At 48.7% G+C, this 18,894-nt stretch overlaps 1 protein-coding gene and 2 non-coding genes across 3 annotated transcripts in view; 1 reads left to right on the top strand and 2 right to left on the bottom strand.

Moving 5' to 3' along the window:
- Nucleotides 1–9,508, bottom strand: part of LOC104131757 (myeloperoxidase) — a 15,095-nt gene extending 5,587 nt beyond the window's left edge. Inside the window, exons 1-7 of the mRNA XM_009644961.1 lie at nt 9,435–9,508; nt 7,386–7,561; nt 6,636–6,759; nt 4,214–4,343; nt 3,096–3,296; nt 2,684–2,999; nt 639–799 (exon numbers count right to left, since the gene is read on the bottom strand). Of these exons, the coding sequence (XP_009643256.1) occupies nt 639–799; nt 2,684–2,999; nt 3,096–3,296; nt 4,214–4,343; nt 6,636–6,759; nt 7,386–7,561; nt 9,435–9,508 (1,182 nt within the window). The remainder of the gene's footprint in view (nt 1–638; nt 800–2,683; nt 3,000–3,095; nt 3,297–4,213; nt 4,344–6,635; nt 6,760–7,385; nt 7,562–9,434) is intronic.
- A 7,640-nt stretch (nt 9,509–17,148) lies between these two features.
- On the top strand, nt 17,149–17,230 carry TRNAS-UGA. Its single transcript has one exon. It is a non-coding gene; the product is annotated as a tRNA-Ser (tRNA).
- Nucleotides 17,231–17,810: 580 nt separating this feature from the next.
- On the bottom strand, nt 17,811–17,882 carry TRNAE-CUC. Its single transcript has one exon. It is a non-coding gene; the product is annotated as a tRNA-Glu (tRNA).
- Between the last annotated feature and the right edge of the window lie 1,012 nt (nt 17,883–18,894).

Raw genomic sequence — 18,894 nt, 5'->3', positions numbered from 1 at the left:
CACATCATGACTGCAACTGCATTGTCTGTTATTCTAAATTTTCAGGCATTAGAGTATAAAATGCCAACAATGTGGAAAGGAAAAGATGAGCCTTTCAACTACTTATATTCTTACTAAACACACCTTTTCATCAGGTCAATGCACTAAATGCTGTGTCCATGCACCAGGGTGTCTGTAGATATTTTCACTTCAGCAGTGAGCAAATCTACTGGTGAGTCCTACCCCACCTTACTGGGTAAGATAATCTTCTTCATCCTGGAATGATACAAGGCACATCCACTAGATACTAACCTCTGTGAATAACCTTTCAGTGAAAAAGTAGCTTCCCAGTTCCTTGGGCCACTGGTAGGACCACTTGTCTTGCTTATGGTGCAGCTTTACTTTACATCATAACAGTGTTACATGGAAATCCCATTTAGCTCAAGTGATACGTAATTTATTAAAATTATATATATATATATATATATAAAGAAGTTCTGGATAGCCGTGCTCTCTCAGATGGACCACCCTTATCCACATTTTTTGACCCCCACAAGTAACTCCACTGGATCTGAAAAGCATGGGTTTCCTCCTTTTCCTGGAGGAAAAACCATTCCCAGGCATGCAGATGATGATAGGCAGCAAGCAGTGAGCAGTACCTGGTTTAGGGCAGCTACAATCTTCCGACCCTCTTGGTAGAGCTTTTCGCCATTCCAGTGAGGATTTAATTTCCTCAGCTCTGTAACCAGGCGGTTGTGTTCTCGCAGAAAGACGGTGTGCAGGGCAGAAAGCCCCAGGTTTTCAGTCACCCGTTTGTCACCTACAAATGAAAATATTTTAGAAATTTTGTGAATTGTTTTTTATTTCAGCAGTAGGATTTTGTGCTAGGACAGACAAGTAACAACTGATAGTCAGTGTTACTGGCAGCAGTGCTCCTGGTTAAGCTTCCTAGCAGTCATCATTCATGCCAGGTATTTATTTCCAGCACAGACAAGACATTTTCTGTCCAAACCATTTAGCCAAAACCATTGGAGAAGAGGCTTTGGGCAGTTGAAACGACATTGCACATGGCCGTAAAGCAGCTGTAAATTTCTCGTTTTGTGAAAAAAATCTCATGTCTGCCTTCCGTTTGTATGTGAAGGACACACTCTCTCCTTTTATATCTGGGCTGGCAATGTTTGCTTTTGAAAATTTGTCTCAATTCACACAAGTCGTAAACACCTCTGAAAGGTCTCAGAATGTGCCTTCAGCAGAGGTGCTGAGCAAAAACTGGGGGGGTGCAGTGAAGACCCTCTGCCAGGTGATGGAAGACGAACTGAGCATCTCCCCACCCAGCAAGGAGCTCTGCTCTGACACAGAGGAGGGCAAAACAGTGGGCAATGGGAACACTCCATATTCTTACCACTGACTTTGCAAGCTTTGCATTTATAATTTTTTTTTAACACTGGGCCTGTGGTGGATCTCTTCCGTTTTAAAAGGTTTTGTGTTTTGAGGCATCAGTTTGCTTAAATTCCAGCCACACTTCTGGACTTGTCTTCTGACATAGGTTACGATATTTGAAATATTCAAAATTTAGAGTGTGGAACCAGGAAGATTTAACTAAATTGATTAAGAGCATTTAATTGTGAGTATTGATTGAGTTGAAAAGTTAGTGGTAAATTCTAGGTAGGAGGGGAAAAAACATCACTGAAATCTTTAAACACTGGTGGTTATTCCATTGAAAAATTCTCCTACCTGAGAAAACACTTTTTAAACAGAGGATGATTTGCTGTAACTCTTCTGAGAAATTAAAACAAAATCATTTTTGTGTTCAATTGAACAATTACTGTTAAATTATTGTTCTTTTTTAATCTGGGGGAGGGTCCCCTGCCTTTCACCTTACACAATCATGTCTTGCAGCACCTCATACAAATATAAAAATACATCAGACACCTGATCATAATCATAGAATCATAGAAAAATTTAGGTTGGAAAAGATCTGTAAGATCACCAAGCCGAACCATTCCCCTAACCCTGCCATCCCACCGCTAAACCCTGGCCCTAAGCACCTCATCTGCCCGGCTTTTTAATACCCCCCCAGGGATGGGGACTCAACCCCTGCCCTGGGCAGCCCCTTCCAGTGCTTGACAGCCCTTGCGGGGAAGGAATTTTTAAATTGGGAAAAACCTAAACCTGCCCTGGTGCAACTTCAGACCATTTCTCCTCGTCCTATCACCCATTACCAGGGAGCAGAGCCCGACTCCCCCCAGCTCCCGCCTCCTCTCAGGCAGTTGTAGGGAGCGAGAAGGGCTCCCCTCAGCCTCCTCTGCTCCAGGCTGAACGCCCCCAGCTCCCCCAGCCGCTCCCCAGCAGCCTGGGGCTCCAGAAGACTTGGGCTGAGCAGGAGCAGCCCAGGCAGACGTGGTATGGGGTTTTCCTGCTCGGCTAAGCAGAGGCTTCAGTCTTGTAGAGCATGTCCTAGCTAAACTAGGAGAGGCTGGGGCAGGACCATTGGCTCCCTGAGTTCTCCAGTGGCTCCCCTATGGATTGTCCCCTAGGACCCAGCACTTGGCCTTGTTGAACCTCATACAGTTGGCCTGGGCCCATGGATCCAGCCTATATATAATAAATAATATATATAAAACATATATAATATATATAATATATATAATGAATATTTTTGACCCCGTTGGCCACTGAAACCTTCTCCACAGATGCACCTTACCTGCTTTAAAACAGGGGATGCTCATGCTCTTGTTCGTGAGAACACAAACACTTTTTGTTTTGTTCTCAAAGGGCAAAAATTCCAGCCCCGCATCAGTAAAATTCTGGTTCACGGCCATCAAACCCAGCTGGTTTGTCTGATTTCTAATACTCCTTGCCACAGATTCTTCGCTGCCGTACACTGTGCTGGCATCGATGAACGAGCTGACAGCGTTGATCTGCTCACGAGTAAACGTCCTGGGATTGCACGCGGATGCCGACTGGACGAACGGCATGCAAGGGTTTGACCTCAGTGTCCGTGGGTCATCGAGGGGAAACTAAAGCAAACGAACATAAGCTGTGCCTCAGAAAAGTCATGGGGGTTCGTTTGTACCATCTTAAGATAGCATGGGATAGAATGAAGGTTTGGGTACCTTAATCGGGAAGCAAGGGGCCTTGAAGGCACAATCGGCCTCACAGCGAAGCTCTGGACTCGCTCCTGCACCGCTGGAAGGGGCCAGGTCTATGTCATGGTTGACCCACTGCCCCCAGTGCATGAAGACGAGAGAGAGCTCTTGGTCTTGAGTGATGTTCTCATTGGCTGTGTGAGCAATTTCATTTGACACTTTCCGAACCTGCAGAAAATCAAAATGAAAATGCGTGTGACTATCTCCACCACCATGAATTTACCTCTCAGTATAACACCTGCTATGAGATCGTACATGAGATGATCTTAGATAAGCTCGTAAGAGTTAATTATGGCATTAAACAGACCCATGCTATTCCGCAGCTCTATCAAAACAGATGTGGTAAGTAGCGCCCTCTTGACTCCACAGTTGTTCAGCCAAGCTTGGCTTCATGGAAAGCCTTTTATGGCTGAAACTGATGTACGTGCACACATCCAGAAAGTCCAGAAGATGGCTGAGGAACACCCAAGCCTATGGTGTGCATGAATAATATGTGGTGATCTGAGCACACTGGTGCTGTCTGCATCAACCCTTGGGATGTGCACTTCTAGAAACGTTACCGTGTCCACGCCTTGCTTAGCGAAGTATTCACTGAATCCCAGAATCCCAATATGGCAGGGGTTGGAAGCGACATCGGGATATCGCTCAGTCCAACCCCCCTGCTCAAGCAGGGTCACCCAGAGCAGGGTGCACAGGACATTGTCCAGGCAGGGTTTGAATATCTCCAGAAAAGGAGACGCCACAGCCCTGCTGGGCAGCCTGTTCCAGGGCTCGATCACCCTCAAGGTAAAGAAGTTCTTCCTCACGTTCAACTGGAACCTCTTGTGCTTCAGTTTGTGCCCATTGCCCCTTATCCTCAGAAGAATCTTTCTGTTCATGTCTCACTCCAACGAAAAAATATTACCCCAAAACCAAAAAAACCAAACCATAGCTCAGCCGTAGAAAATGAGCCTCAAATCAGCACCTGGGAGCAGAGGAGAGGATCAAGCAATTTACACTCTACGCGTTGCCACTCTCTCATTTCAGATGGACGCAGTAGGGGCGGTGTCCCCTGCTGTTATCTGGACAAGAATCAGAGTTCTCACCAGCGGGAGTGGGAATCCATTGTACAGCTTTCCTTCACTTGCCCCTCGGGGAACAGACACTCCATCGTCATACGCTGCTGGGAGCCAGCGAGCAAAGGCCCGGTTGGAGGTCCCCAGATGAGAATGCTTTCTGGAGCACCACAAGAAGAAAAAAAACCACCGGTTTCATTTCAGAAATGAGCAGGCTTGTAGAGACTAATGTTTTGCAGCCCTTTAATCCAGGTCTGATTATTCTGGTAACAGAGGTGATAGCCAGAAAACACTAGTAAATAATATCAAGAAGAAGTAAATAATATCAGGAAGAAGTAAACAATATCAAGCTTATTACTGCAGAGAAAAATGAACTTTTTTTGACATTAAGAAAAGATTCCTCATGCCATTATATTAATTATATTTGGCATTTAAATCTCTGCAGCACCTCTATCTCCACTGCTGCTCCATACAGAGTCGGTCTCAGAGTAGGGCCATCACTGCTGACTGGGGTGGCCATGTCTTTGTCCAGCTGTGGACTGGAAGCTTCCAAGGCTGAAGATCCCTCGCCTCCACCTCTGCGGGGACCTGTGCCAAGGGTGCCCCTTCAGGGAGTCATTCCCCATGCCCAGCACAGAACCTCTCAAACCGCAATCTGCAGCTGCGGCCACTTGTTAAATTGCCGCATGCTGCTCGGAAGGATTTCAGTCAGCAGTAAACTCAGCAACTTTTGCTCAGAAGAAAAGTAACGCTGACTGAGCCAATGATCTGTGGCCCTAAGGACACAGAAACATGGGTTATTTTGGGGAGACCAGTTACTGAATATCAGCTGGTGCACAGCAACTTTCTGTTGCTCTTAAATCCACAAAATCCGGGTAATACCTCCCAATACTGAAAAAGGAGTGGGATACTCAGAATTTACAGCAGTGTGCTGTGAAATGAGAGCATTCCCTAGAATAACTGCCACACCGCAGCTGAAGAAATTCCATCAAATATTAAGAACCCAGTACCACCACGGCTCGTGTTTTGATTGCTATTACTGTCCTTGCAGCCAGATTTTTGCGAAATATTCAAGTGCTATCTCAAGGTGCACATCTCAAACTGAGCAAGATCCTTGGAAAAATGTTAATATATCATGGAGTCCCCTTGCTTCCGAGTGCCTCGTTATCTCTCTGGCAGCCCACTAGAATAGCAAGCCCAAGGACAGCCCTACCTTGAGCCTGGAAGTCAGCATGGACACTGCCATCATAGAATCATGGAATCACAGAATCGTTTGGGTCAGAAAAGACCTTTAAGCTCATCTAGCCCAACCATTCCCCTAACCCTGCCATCCCACCACTAAACCCTGGCCCTAAATACCACGTCTGCCCGGCTTTTAAATACCCCCAGGGATGGGGACTCGACCCCTTCCCTGGGCAGCCCCTTCCAGTGCTTGACAGCCCTTGCGGGGAAGGAGTTTTTCCTAATGTCTACCCCCAGATCCCTCTCCACCAGGCAGCTTTCCAGCCACTCTTCCCCATGCCTGGAGCGTTGTGTGGGGTTGTTGTGACCCCAGTGCAGGACCCGGCCCTTGGCCTTGTTGAACCTCACACCACTGGCCTGAGCCCATGATTCCAGCCTGTCCAGGTCCCTCTGCAGAGCCCTCCTCCCCTCCAGCAGATCCACACTCCCATCCTTGGGGAGCTGAAGGCTCTGGGGTCTGTGGGTAAAAGTACAGACTGGCTGTCATGTTAACACCATCAGTGTGAGCTTCCCACACATCTGAGGCAGAGCAGTGCTATGTTGTCACATCTGGCACATCTGTTTCACGCCAGATGCACATTGGATGCAGGTCCCACTCAGACCTGAGGGCTGGAGTTAGCACACTAGGCAGCAAATCTACGGCAGGACAGGACAGCAAGTTTTGACCTCCCAGGTTCGAGCCAGGAGGGAAGCTATGTGCAAAAAGCTGAAGAACTCCTTTTTTTCAGACTGAGGATACCCAAAGCACAAAGCTGGAAGAGCCAAGAATTAAAGTGTTATTTACTTACCAACCTTACACATCACAACAGTAGCCACACAGATATGTTCGTAGCTGAATATTTTCATATGAACCAGCCTGGGAAAATTAGCATTATCCATGCTACAGAAGAGCAGAGGGGTGATTTTCTGGAGGGAGAGGCTGGCTGTCATAGCCCCAAAATCTGCTTTCCTCCACTTTTCACCTCCCCCTACCCCAAGAAGTCCCTTCATTCATCCAAAGCAGCACTTAGAGGGCAATGGGCTCAGATATGAAATTTTCAAGGAATGACATCTTTTTCCTGCCAGGCATGGGTAGAAATGAAACATCTTATAGGCACCACTAAACTGAGCATTTTGCTCTTCTTGCTCAGTTGAGCACAAATGACTTTAAGCCGTCTATCCTGGGTCAGAGTACAGGCTTGAGACTCCCTTGTTGGCACACAAATCCTACCTGTTGTTGCATACCCCGGTGATGGTCCGGTAAATGTCATGCGTTGGGCATTTAATGGAATTAATCTGGTAGTCACAGCCGGTTTCTCTGGAAATCACTTCCCTCTCTTTTTTGCCTAGTAAGTCTGTAAGACAACCCATGCAAAATAACATCAGTCTTACTCATTCGTATTTTTGCTTCTCGGTATTCTAGGTCAGCGGTTTAGTCAGCTGAACCAGAGCTGTGGCTATATAACATCTGGATTTGAATTGTTCATTTGGTGTCTAAACCAAGATTTTGTGGCTCAGCTCTCACCTCTGGGCTAGGGAAACTGGGTTGGCATGGAAGAACTTTCCAGGGGAAAATGGGTAGCATCATTACCAACATTTTACCCTAGACTGGGAACAAAATCATGGGCACACAGAGTGGTACAACCTGGGCAGGTGGGCGTGAGGACCAGAAGTGGAAGATGGGCTTCTGTTCTCAGCGGTCCGAGTCTCAGGGCATTCAGCACGTTTTGTCCCAAGTTTATCACGCTTATTGTTAGGCTGGTTTTATCATCAAAGGTATGAGACAGGCACTGCCAAAGATGACCACCAGGTGAGCTGGTCTGCCTCTGGGCATGCTTAAAGTCTATTCACCTGGGGCCCTTGCAGGGAAGGGTTTTATCACCAGGTATTTGGATCATGGCATTGCTGGTCTCTGACATCCCTCCTGTGTTGGATTTTCTTCTCTTACAAACATAAAACATGTTGGTCTAAACCACATTACCTGTAACATTGAATCTCCATTTCCCAGAGAGATGCAACTTTCTTTTGAGGAGTTTCAAAGTAGTTTCCAAGTAATCAGCAGCACGGACTGCAGATCTGGTTCTTCCTACTGGATCCTTCAAGTGCTTCAGGAAATCCATTGGGTTGGCAGCCTTTTCCTCTAGTTTTCTCTTTAAGCTGAACATAAAAGAGTCCCATGAAGCGTCTCTTCCAAAATCAGACCTCCTCTCTCATGCTAGGCTGGGTGTACTTAGACGTGGCAGCCCTGCTGAGTCCCAGGCAGGCTCTGCTCACCTAGGACCAGCTGGCTGCTCATCAGCTTTGCACATCACCTCAGACAGATTTTGGCAAACAAATCACAGTGATCCCCTATTTCAAGTCTGCATCACGCCCTTGTCACAATAGATTTTGTTATATCATGTGAACAGCTAGATGAGCGGAAAGCTGAGCTATCCAGTGTCTGGATGAGATTTTACATTTAGTGTGTCATGAAATGTGTTCTGTGACCAGACAGACATCCTTGGTCCTGTTGCTTCTCTTCCTGGTCCCATGGCTTTCTTGCACAATGCAAAACCTTCTGTAGGGTGAGTGGGAAGAGAATCCTTCCCAAAGCTTGCTGCTGCCTGGAACTAGCCCTTTGGGACAATACCCAGCGGGATACTAGGGGTTTGGTTTCCACTGTACCTTGTTTCATAGAATCGCAGAATCGTTTGGGTTGGAAAAGCCCTTTAAGATCCCCAAGCTCAACAATTCCCCTAACCCTGCCATCCCACCACTAAACCCTGTCCCTAAGCACCTGACAGCCCTTGCAGGGAAGAAATTTTTCCAAATGTCCAACCTAAACCTCATGACTGTGGTCCTTCCAGAGATGGGCAGAACTTCAGCAGCTAGGACAGGACTCAACATGCGCTCGGCATGACCGCTATGGAGTACCGAGCGGTGCCCATGGCTGTGTGGATGAGGAGGCAAAGCTGCAGGTGATGAAGGGTGGCCCTGGGGATGGGACACTAGAATCCAGCCAAACTGAGCAAAAGATTCTCTCCAGCTATGACAGGGAGAACCCGTGAGCAAAGGTGTCTCCATAATAAATATGCATTGGAAAACAGAAGAAACATATATATTTTTTCTCTTATTTCCTTATCATGTTGGGGCCCTCATGCGAAAAGGACTCACCTTTTTCGGGCACGTAAATACGCTGCGTCTACCAGCTGCCTAGCTTCACTGATGCTGCTCAGGAGAGATGAGTCTGACAGCACATCTGAGTCCTCTACAAAAAAAGAAAAAGGAAGAAAAATCTGAAATTGAGGATACTTTGAGATGCACACCAGGAGCTACACATCCCACCCCACTGCTGGGTGCTGAGGTGCATTGGTTCGCTGCACACGCAGTTTCCGCTGTGTTTAGTGCTACCCAGACACCTTTACCTGTGTTCCTCTGGCTCATCTGCTTCACCCCATTGCTAGGTCCTGAAGGTCACAGGACAAGAAGCGACTGTAAAGCAGTAGTTTATTACCCATTTCACAGAACTGGCTCTGATGGCCTTGGAAGGCTTTTAGGGAGTTATTTTTCACCCTTTTTGAAGCTATTCTTCCCTCTATGAAGGGGCATGCACAGAAGAAGCCAAATGTATGATCTGTGACCCAGGTTCCCCATCATAAAACGATTATGTGTTTGGAGGACCTGTCGGTTAAATGAACAATTCGAGAGTCTTAGGTATTGGCTTAACTGTTAGTGGGTCCATCTACAGGATATTTCAATTTTATGCTGGAGCTATATCTAATTATGGACTCAGGCTGAGTTTTGCCTCGCACTCTTTCGAGCACAGTAGCAGCAGAATGAGAAATAGAAACTTACCACTTAATGAGGAGTCCAATGCTCCCACTAAGCAGAGGGTGATGATGGATCCTAAAAGAGTAATTCTTGGGTTTATGCCTAGAAAGAAATGCAATGTAAATCTTTGGAATGTGCAGGACTTCACCAAAGCATCAGAAGAGATTGACAGGTTTGGTTTGAATATTTCTTTCAGGAATAAATTACAGGGCCCCCTTACCAGGTCCGTAGGTGGGACTCTGGCTGGCGAGGGCTGTAGCTGTAGGCATTGGCAGGACACAGGGACATCCCCATGGTGTGGGACGTTGGGTGAAGTGGGCTGAGAAACTGCCACGAAGGAGGCAGCCAAGTACAATCCAGGCTCCGGAGATGGAGGCTGTTGGGAAGGTGCATTGGAAGAGGGCAGTGCCCTGGTGTCCTGCCCTGGGGACTGGTGTGGACGAGGTTAGACCCCTCGTGGCCCTCTCTGCTCCCTCTCAGTCTCATTACTGAGCAAAACAAGCAGCTACGTCTAGCACTGGTCCTCCAGCCTCCAACACCCTTTATTAGTCTTCTTTATGCTCCCTAAAATTTATTTCTATTCCTTTTCACATTAACACTAGAAATGGGCATCATTTGTTCTCACTGATGTTATACACAGTGGCAGATGCCTTCCCCGCAAGGAGATCTTAAACAAAAATGTTGCAACTGGGTATATTTTAAGTAATTTAGTCAACGTTTAATTGTTTTGAACAGGAAAGACAGACAGACAAAATTTGGAAGAAGTTGTGAACTTCTTGCAGTGGGGCAGGCTATCTTACATTTACAGACTGGAAATTCTTCATCCACCTTCACAGGGATTGAAGGCTGCTTATTCCTTGCAGTCTTGCACATGACTTGCTACATGAGGCAGGAAAGCTGCCTTTTCCCGCTTCTCAAATTAAATGTATTTCACATATTGGGGGGAGAAGGAAGCATGAAGGACCACCAGCTCCTAACCCTCTGCTCTGTCTCCTTAGCTCCTTGGGCTCACCCATGGAATTCACCAATACCCATGTCAGAAATAGCAAAACAGTCAAATACAGGTATAAAATTAAAAAACACTGATCTTACCTGCCATCTCTGCAGAGCTGGTAGGACTGGGAAACAAGCCAGTCCTTTATAGCCCTTGCACCTGGGCAGAAATTAGCTGGGTCTGACCTGGGTGTGGCAAAAAAGGTAGAAACTGGGCCCAGACTGAGCCAAGAGGAAATATCTGCTTTCCTGGATTAAGCAGAAGGGTGCACACTTCTCCGTTCCTTCTGAGTAAATATTGACTTTCTTTTTGACGAGTGAAAGAGATCGGCTTAAATTTATGATGGTAAAAGATGATGGTGGAATTTGGCTTCTTTTTCCTTGTTGGTTGACATGTCTGATGGTTTGGGAAGCCAACAAGTGTTTGTGGAGTACACCAAGGTCCAAATACAGCATGTCTGAATGGTGGGCCTGCCAAAATTTGTATCCAGGGACACCAAAGTTGTGCCCCACTTAGAACTGCTGAATGAGATGGTTTGTATAATTAAACAGTAGTCAGTGATTTGGAAATGTGTATAAAATAACTGCTGGTCTTTGTGGATGACAAAGACTGGACAAAGAACAAGGCAGTTGCACAGAGCAAGCTCGAGCTGTCTCCAGGAGAACCATATGCATAATATGGACAACCACAAAGTTACATCCATGCCAGTAAAAACAGACCAGAGGTATAACATGGGAGGTTCCCTCCTGAAATATCCAGTAAGGAGCAAAGCGTTGGGTTAGCCAAGCACTTCAACCTGGATTACAAGAGCTATACAGTCGGAAAAAGGCTGCACTTGGGTGGACAACTAGGAAGGTAGCAGAAGTAATTTAATTCTTGGAACATCAATCAGGCTAATCACAAAAGATAATGTTGAATTCTTACTGACACTCAGCCATGGTTAAATATTATCACAGTTCTTATTAAGCCAAAATAAATAAAAAGAAAAGATGAGAAAGGAAACTGCTAGCAAACATGTATCATTTTAAATCTGGAAGAAAAACCAAACCAAAACAACCCCAAAACATTTGTGAAGGTCAGATTTTCAGAAGCTGCAAACACAATGTCAATATTTCTCCCCTAAGGCGAAATTCAAAACCAAAAGCAGAAGCTGGCCCCTAGCATCAGAGGGACTCTTATCACCCTGGCAGGAGCTCTGCCTTATTCATCCAGCTTTCCGCCTACAAAATGTAGGTAAGAAGAAGTCCAGGTACTTGAAGGGTGGCTTTGCCGTTTCTTTTGTGGTTTTGACACATATCGTTGCAATTGCCTGAGTGCCGCAGTAGCAGCCTGGGAACCCCCATCCGCCCTTGGTACAGGGACACTGTCCCCCTTTGAGGGTGTGCACCGTCATTTGCAGGTGGCCGATGGTGCTCCCAAGACTGTGGTCACCTGCCATGTGGGCATTGCATTGACATTACACGCGTCCTACCACTTACTCAAGCCTGGGTGTGAGTGCAGTATCCAGGGCTTTCTCGTGTCCACGGGCAAGCTGCCCTATGTCACCTGAAACTACGATTTATGGTGTTTTGGTGCTTCAAAATAAAACCGGGTATCCTGTCCACCAAGGCTGAAGTTCATTCAGCAGAGTGTTCGAGACATCTGGGCAGCCAGGGAATTAATTATTGATTCATTAGCCTGCCAAGCAGCAGATTCCTCCTTCAGATCTCCTTTCTGTCCTGAGTGATTAGAAGTTAAGATTTCTTCTCTTCCAGGCCCTTGGTGTTACTGATGTGACTTCTCAGTATTACTGGTCAAGCTGCATATCTTCACCTGCAAATCCTAGGGTAAGTCTAGCAACCTGTAGCTATGCAACCGCCAAATATGTGATTAAGCTGTAGCAACAAAATCGTTAAACTTAAGCAACACGAAAAAGAAAGATCTCATTATTACATTCCTTATGTCCCATCCTGGCTGCGAACAGCAGCATCCTCCCCTCCCCGTGAGACACACCTCCCATTTTCCTGCACATTTTTTCAGTACCCATTTCCATGATACAGACACATTCATGCTGGTAAAACCCAGGCATGAAACATGATGTCTCAGGGTTAACAGTGATTAAGGACTTAATTTAGTATTTCAACTGTGGATTCATTCACACACTACTGAGAGCCAAGACCCCATACAAGCCAAGCCTGCCCTTGCCCAGGGCACAGAGGCATGGAAGAACCACTACGGGTTTACAAAACTGTGCCCAGTGTATCTTCTGCTCCAACAGATGAAGGGCAGAGCTCGTACAGGGATGGAGTGAGCAGGATGAAACAGAAGAAGTGAGAAATGATAGGTCAGCAGCACAGAAATTGTAGGGTGAGTAGGGGAGGAAAAGTTCCCAGAAGTTTAGGGGTGACATTTAATAAAACCAGTTTGTCCGGCTTTAAAAATGTAAAGGCTGCTGACTAACTCCTCATGGAGAAGGCCGTCTGTTCTGTGCGCTGAGGTACAGCCCCTGGGCAGCAGAGGACTTTCAGGTGATGGTGCACAGGGGAAAGCTGGTGATGAGAATACTCCGGCTCTTATGGACTCAGGGTTACCTCCAGGGTCTGGGTATGGGCTCACTACTGGATGCTCTCTGGGGAATAAAGGGGCCAACAACAGAGCAGCAATGTGGGTTGAAAGCACATGAATTAAAAACTGAGAAGCTGTGGGCTAAGAGGTTGTTTCCTCTTTACGTCGTCATACTACAGAGCTGTAGCTCTCCCACTCAGAGCACTTTCCTTCTCCCCATGATTTGACCCCCATCATCCAGCAGCTCTGGAGGAGCGGAATAGCAACACCAGGAGGGTCTCACACCGCAGCCTGGGATGGTAACTGGTGAGGCTTGCTGAGAAAAAACCCTCAGTCCCCCAGCAGGAGCTGGTATCCACCTTGCAGTAGCTGCACATGCCCCTGAGGGTCCCACGCTCACGGTGTGGTCTGCTAACTTCTGACTCTTCTCTCAGTGGGACTTTTCACAGTGCTGGTGTGGGAGCCACAGCAACAGCAAGAGATGCTCCAGAGGTCGCACCATGGGTGCACCAGCATCACTGAGGTGTTCAGGGGTCTCCAGCTGCATGATGCCCAGAAGTGAGATTATTACCTCTCGTTGAAGTCCACCTTTCAAGGCTCACCACTCATCAACACCCAAGGCTGTGAAGCCTTCTTAGAGCAGCCCTCCATCAGCCACGGAGACTGCTTCATAGCCACAGGAAGGTACCCCAGGCAAGCGCCATGCAGGAATGGGTGAGCCCAACAGACTGGGCAGCATCGCTAATGAGTACAGACTGCTTTGTGCCTCTTTCCAGAAAAGGCACCCGTGGGTGGCCATCTGTGGCCGTCTCAGGCTGTACTGTGGGACAGCCTGAGCACACTTGCTGCTGCTGTCGCCTACAGAGCTTTTGGCAATCCCTGCCACCATGCGGGAGATGCCAACTCAACATGACTCAGCAGGGTAGGGTGTTCAGACCTAACTCTGCCCTGAGCAGTAGGCACAGTTCCGAGGGCAGGAAAGCTGTGGAAGGCCATCTGTGACTTCTAGCATGGTGGTAGGACCCACCACACCCACCAGGACAAGCAACTGCACATCCACCCATGGAAAGAGCTCATCCTGCAGATCCCAAACATGACTCCTCTCCCAAACAGCAGCTTGCACACCTCTTCCTTGTGAGCAACTCTCCTTCCCCAGGGGCTGGTCCCTTCTTCCCCTTTCCATGGACCAAGCCTCCTCTCTTCTCCACGAATAAAATCTTGAGCTCCTCCCCATGAACAAAACTTATTCTTCCCCATCTTTTAGTTAATCCCCCTTTTCCATTCCTTCCCTTTTTCTTTCAGACTGTCGCCCCATGCTCAGACTGCATGGCAGATGGCTTCCCTGGGGATGGAGTTGGCAGGTCTGGAAGGAGACCTCAGCTGCCACTTATGCCAAGCAGGAGGATGGTTTCTCCATTCTTCCAGTTTACTTTATCTTCCTGCTCTGGAACCAGTTCCCATCTTATACGGGAGTCTGGGACACAGCCATACACCAAAGCAGAAGAGGTTGTCAGGCCTCTAGAAAGCCACAGGGAGAACACATGGCTTCAGAAGTTTCAGAGATGTATTTAAACACAGATGGAGTGGAAGAAGCTTTAGATACTCACTGTAGTTTTCATCATGCCATACCAGCTGGGAGGCAGGGGCTTCATTCGCTAGAACGGACTCTTTTCCCTGGACTACAGCTTAATTTCTGGAGAGGCTGAATACATGAGTAGACGTAAAAAAATAGCACAAATTTGGGGGTTTGATTCAATGCTTAACCATGTGAAGGAATGTCTGTATGGACAGAGCTTGCAGGGGTTCATTAGTATCCACAACACACATGTAGCAGTCTCCTCTTGATCATTGTATGCTATCGTATTGCAACAAGTGAGATGCTTACACACTGTTTTACGGTCAAGACACCACATCAGGTAATGGTCACAAATGGTCAGCAGGGAATGGTGACCACTGTGTGCTGGGTCCAGCAAAGCCAGCACTCAATCAAGGCAGTCGCTATTTTCTGAAACTTGGAAGATCAAAGGGTGAAAACTTGCAAGTAGCAGCAGAGCCTGAACATTTCTTTGAAGAAGAAGGTCTGTCATGAGACATTGCGGTTTTCCATGTTGTGTAATACTGAAAAGTGCCATTTATTGCAAGAGAAGAGCTGTCAGTGCTCTGTTGAACTAAGGCTTTTCTACAAACACATCCTGTTCTTTCTACTAGGCAAGATTGTTTTGTCTGTAAATATCACACGAATTGGAGATGAAAATAGGTGTTCATTGCCGATGACACAAGATTAGATAAGGAAAAAAGTCAACAAAAAAACCAGCTCTGAGAAATGTTGTGGGAGTTCTGGCCAGTGCAACAAATCCAGCCAGGCTGCAAGAACCAGCTGAGGCTATGGCCTCCTCCAGACCCTTCTGTCTGGGCTTCAGAGCTCTCCAGACCACACCTTTTGCCCTCTTTAACCTCTTCAGACTTCTCTTTCAAGCTCTGGTCCCCTTCAAGCTCTTCCGTGTCGGTACCACCACTCTTCAGGTCCCTCTGCTCCCCCTTTGGTCCTCTCCAGGTCCCTCTATTGGGGTCTGCCCACCCCCCCCTCCCCCCCCCCCACCCCCCCCCCTGCCACTCTCCAGGGAGCTGTAACATTATTATGGGACCCCATAGCCCCCGGTCCCTCTCCCCCCCCTTTGGTCCTCTCCAGGTCCCCCTATTGGGGTCTGCCCACCCCCCCCTCCCCCCACCCTATCATAGAATCATAGAATGGGTTAGGTTGGAAAAGACCTTTAAGATCATCAAGCCCAACTGTTAACCTAACCCTGCCATCCCACCACTAAACCCTGACCCTCCTGGGCTCCAGTAATGTGCAGGTCTACACACTGGTCTGGTCCCTCCAGGTTCCTCCATTGGCAATCTGAAGGATGTTCAAACCCTTACCCTGAAATGAAACCTCACCTCCACAGAGCTCCTTGGATACCAAATGCGCAGTACTTCATCCTCAAAAGGAGTGAGGAGAAACAGCTTGTTCCAGACTATAGACATCATCTTCACTAGCTGTGTCTGTCTGGATGTTAGTGGCCTTCTAACTCTGAAGGGTGTCCACTCTTGTGCCATACCTTAACCTTGAACCCCATGGGCATATCCAGGCAATGTATCTCCCAGCTCTGAACATGACCATGGAGCCTAGAAGAGGGAGAAGGAAACCTGAATAACTGAAAGAGATGAATTTAAGCTTAACCTTTCTCCTGAGTCTCTCCATAATTGTCCAAAGGCCGTATTCCCTCCACTCAACCCCCTTTTTAGCTGTCACATTTGCTGGCCTTGCTCTGCTCACCCTCTCGTGTGTCCATTGATGGAGCTGGTTTGAGCACCTGGTTTCCAATACATCGATGCATCTCAGCATGTGTCTGGGCATCCATCCATGCCTGTGGGACTGCACCAAGCCTGACTCCATGTCAGGACTGTGCTCCTCCATGGCCAGTGGAGAAGGGAAACCAAACCACCCAGCGAGGCAGAGGCCAGGGAGGGTGACAGTGCATACAGACCTGCTTTTGAGCATGGAGGAGCCATTCCTATGTGGTGAGATTTCCATCCAAGCTACTCCCTGGTGATAAATCCCCAGGGGAGAGGGGTGGGGTGCCAGTGGCATAGCAAAGCACTTCCACAGCTCTCAGGCATAACCCTGAGAACCCAGAAAGCTCAGGAGGAGTTCCCAAAGACAGCTCCCACCCAAACAAGGGGTAGGCAAGTGCTTCTAGGACTGTAACTCCAAACAGGACCTCTGTGCCCCAAAGGAGAGACCAAGGTTACTACCAGACCTCACTCAGCAAGGCTTTCCTCGCGACAGTCACCTTTTCTTCCTTTCTCCAAATCCCCTCTTCCAAAAGCCAAAAGGCGGGCAGCAACCTGGTGAAAACCATGCAAGTCTGCGATGTCGTCCTGCCAGGTAGAGGACAAAACACTGCCCGGAGCACGTCAGCCCACCTCAGTTCACGAGGTTTGGACCTGTGTCCACAGAGGCAAATGGAGGGAGGGAGAAGGGGATGGAGGAGGCTGGGATGTTCCCAGGCTGGGAAAGGAGGTTGGGGATGGTCTTCCAGGGACAAGTTTCCTGCTGGATACAAGAAGACAAGATGGGATACAGACCTCCCACCATCTCCCTCTTCTGTGTCACCACCACTGATGTTGTGACTGGTGTCCAGTTCTGTTTCCCAGCACTGCCGGGATGCTGGTTTCCATATCAGCTGTAGCTCTGTGTGGGGCAGTTGGCAGCAGTAGCAGTGGTACCCGTGCTGGGTGTGCAGCAGGGGCCAGGGCGGCAGAGCCCACGTCAGGGTGGGATCAGGTCCTGTTGTGTCCCCTGGGTCAGGGTGACAGCCATGGGCTCCTGTGGAGACCTCCTGGGCAAGCTGCTGTGATGGCCGAGCGGTGAAGGCGTTGGACTTGAAATCCAATGGGGTTTCCCCGCGCAGGTTCAAATCCTGCTCACAGCGGGAGCTTTTACTGGCAGCCCCTGTGCTCCTGTCCCCAGGAGGGAAAGACGGACACAGACCTGTCACTCATCCTCAAGGCACCCTGCATGCCCACCCTGGCCCTGGCCCTGATCTCCCAGGGAGCCCTTACCTTTAGGAGAGGGCCCAGAGGGTGCTCAGGGGGGCAGCGCTGTGCATCTCCTTATCACAAGAAAAAATTCTGCAATGGCAGGTCCACTCTGCACAGCGGGGTCATCCTGCTCCCTACAGCCCCATCACCCCGCTCCCTACAGCCATAATGCCCTGCTCCCTACAGCCCCATCACCCCACTCCCTACAGCCCCAAGACCCCGCTCCCTACAGCTGTATCCCCCGTCACTCCTCCCTACAGCCCATCACAGGCTCATGGCTGGGGTATTTTTCGCTGGGGGATGCAGCCTGATGGGGCAGGAGGCCACCCCCCAAAATTCATCCAACCCTGACCCAGCCCCGTGCACTGGGTGTGGGAGCTCCTGAACCCTGTGCTGAACCCCAGGAGATGCTCGAGGGCAATGCAGCCACCCAGGAAAAGGCTGGGACCTGCAGGGGCTGCAGGGACCCCCTTCCCTGGCTGGGAATCGAACCCAGGCCGTGGCAGTGAGAGTGCCAAATCCTGACCACTAGACCACCAGGGATGAGGTGGTGATGGTGGTGGACCTCTTGGTGGCCACCAAGCAAGCCCTGACAGGACCGGGACATTTGGGCCCCACAGCCCAAGGAAAGGACGGGATGGGATAGATGCCACAGCCTTTCTGTGCAACTTTTCAGGGATGTCTGCTCCTTTCTGAGTGCTGTGGCATTGGGAAGACCCTCTGTGCAAGAGGACCCATCTCTGCCAGGCCTGGGAAGCAGGAGGTGGCTATGCTGGGACCCTGATCACAGCCAAAGGCAGGTTTGCAGAAGGCACTGATGGCCAATGGTTCAGGAAGACTTAGCAGTCCCGTGGGGGTTTACCAGGGAGGTTCAGTCCTGATGGTGATGGAGCATGGAGCCCATTGCCAGGCTTGCGTGAGATGCACACATGGACACAACAACCCCAGCTCCCGGTGCACAGCCAGGGTTTTGCTGTAGTCACCTTGGGAGGAGCAGAACAGTGTAGGTCCAGGCTGACTGTTGTCAGCAGAGCTTCCCTGTGCAGGGTAAAGAGGGGTCTGAGCCCTCGCACTGGTGGGGGGAGAGTGCCTGCAGTCCCTCTTCCTACTGGTTTTACAGTGACATTTTTACCTGAAAAATGGCCAGTTGGGGCCATCTTTTGAGATTTCACTTGTAGCTGCAATGAGTAGGTGATCCTGGTTTCCAGGGAGTCATTCTGAGGGAGCAGAGACTTTTGCTTTCATTTACCCTGCAGAAGGACACGGGCCCTCGTAAGCCGACGTGCTCAGGGAGCCGTGGGCAGCCAAATGCACTGGCATTGCCCAGGCATCCTGCAGCAGCAACGCTTGTGACCCCCTCACCCTCATCCTGAATACCACATGTAGCCTTTTTTCCTTGGCTGCATACATTTCATTAAGAAAATAAGACTGAAGAAAACATAGATTCATTTGGTTAGAAAACCCCTTTAAGATCCTCAAGTCCAACAATACCTGTTCACCACTAAACCCTGTCCCTCAGCACCTCGTCTGCCCAGCTTTTAAATACCCCCAGGGA

This window comes from Egretta garzetta, unplaced genomic scaffold, assembly GCF_000687185.1.
Source record: "Egretta garzetta isolate BGI_Z169 unplaced genomic scaffold, ASM68718v1 scaffold108, whole genome shotgun sequence".
NCBI lineage: Eukaryota > Metazoa > Chordata > Aves > Pelecaniformes > Ardeidae > Egretta > Egretta garzetta.
Note: the sequence above shows the minus strand (reverse complement) of the source record. Positions and strands in the feature narration are given on the sequence as shown.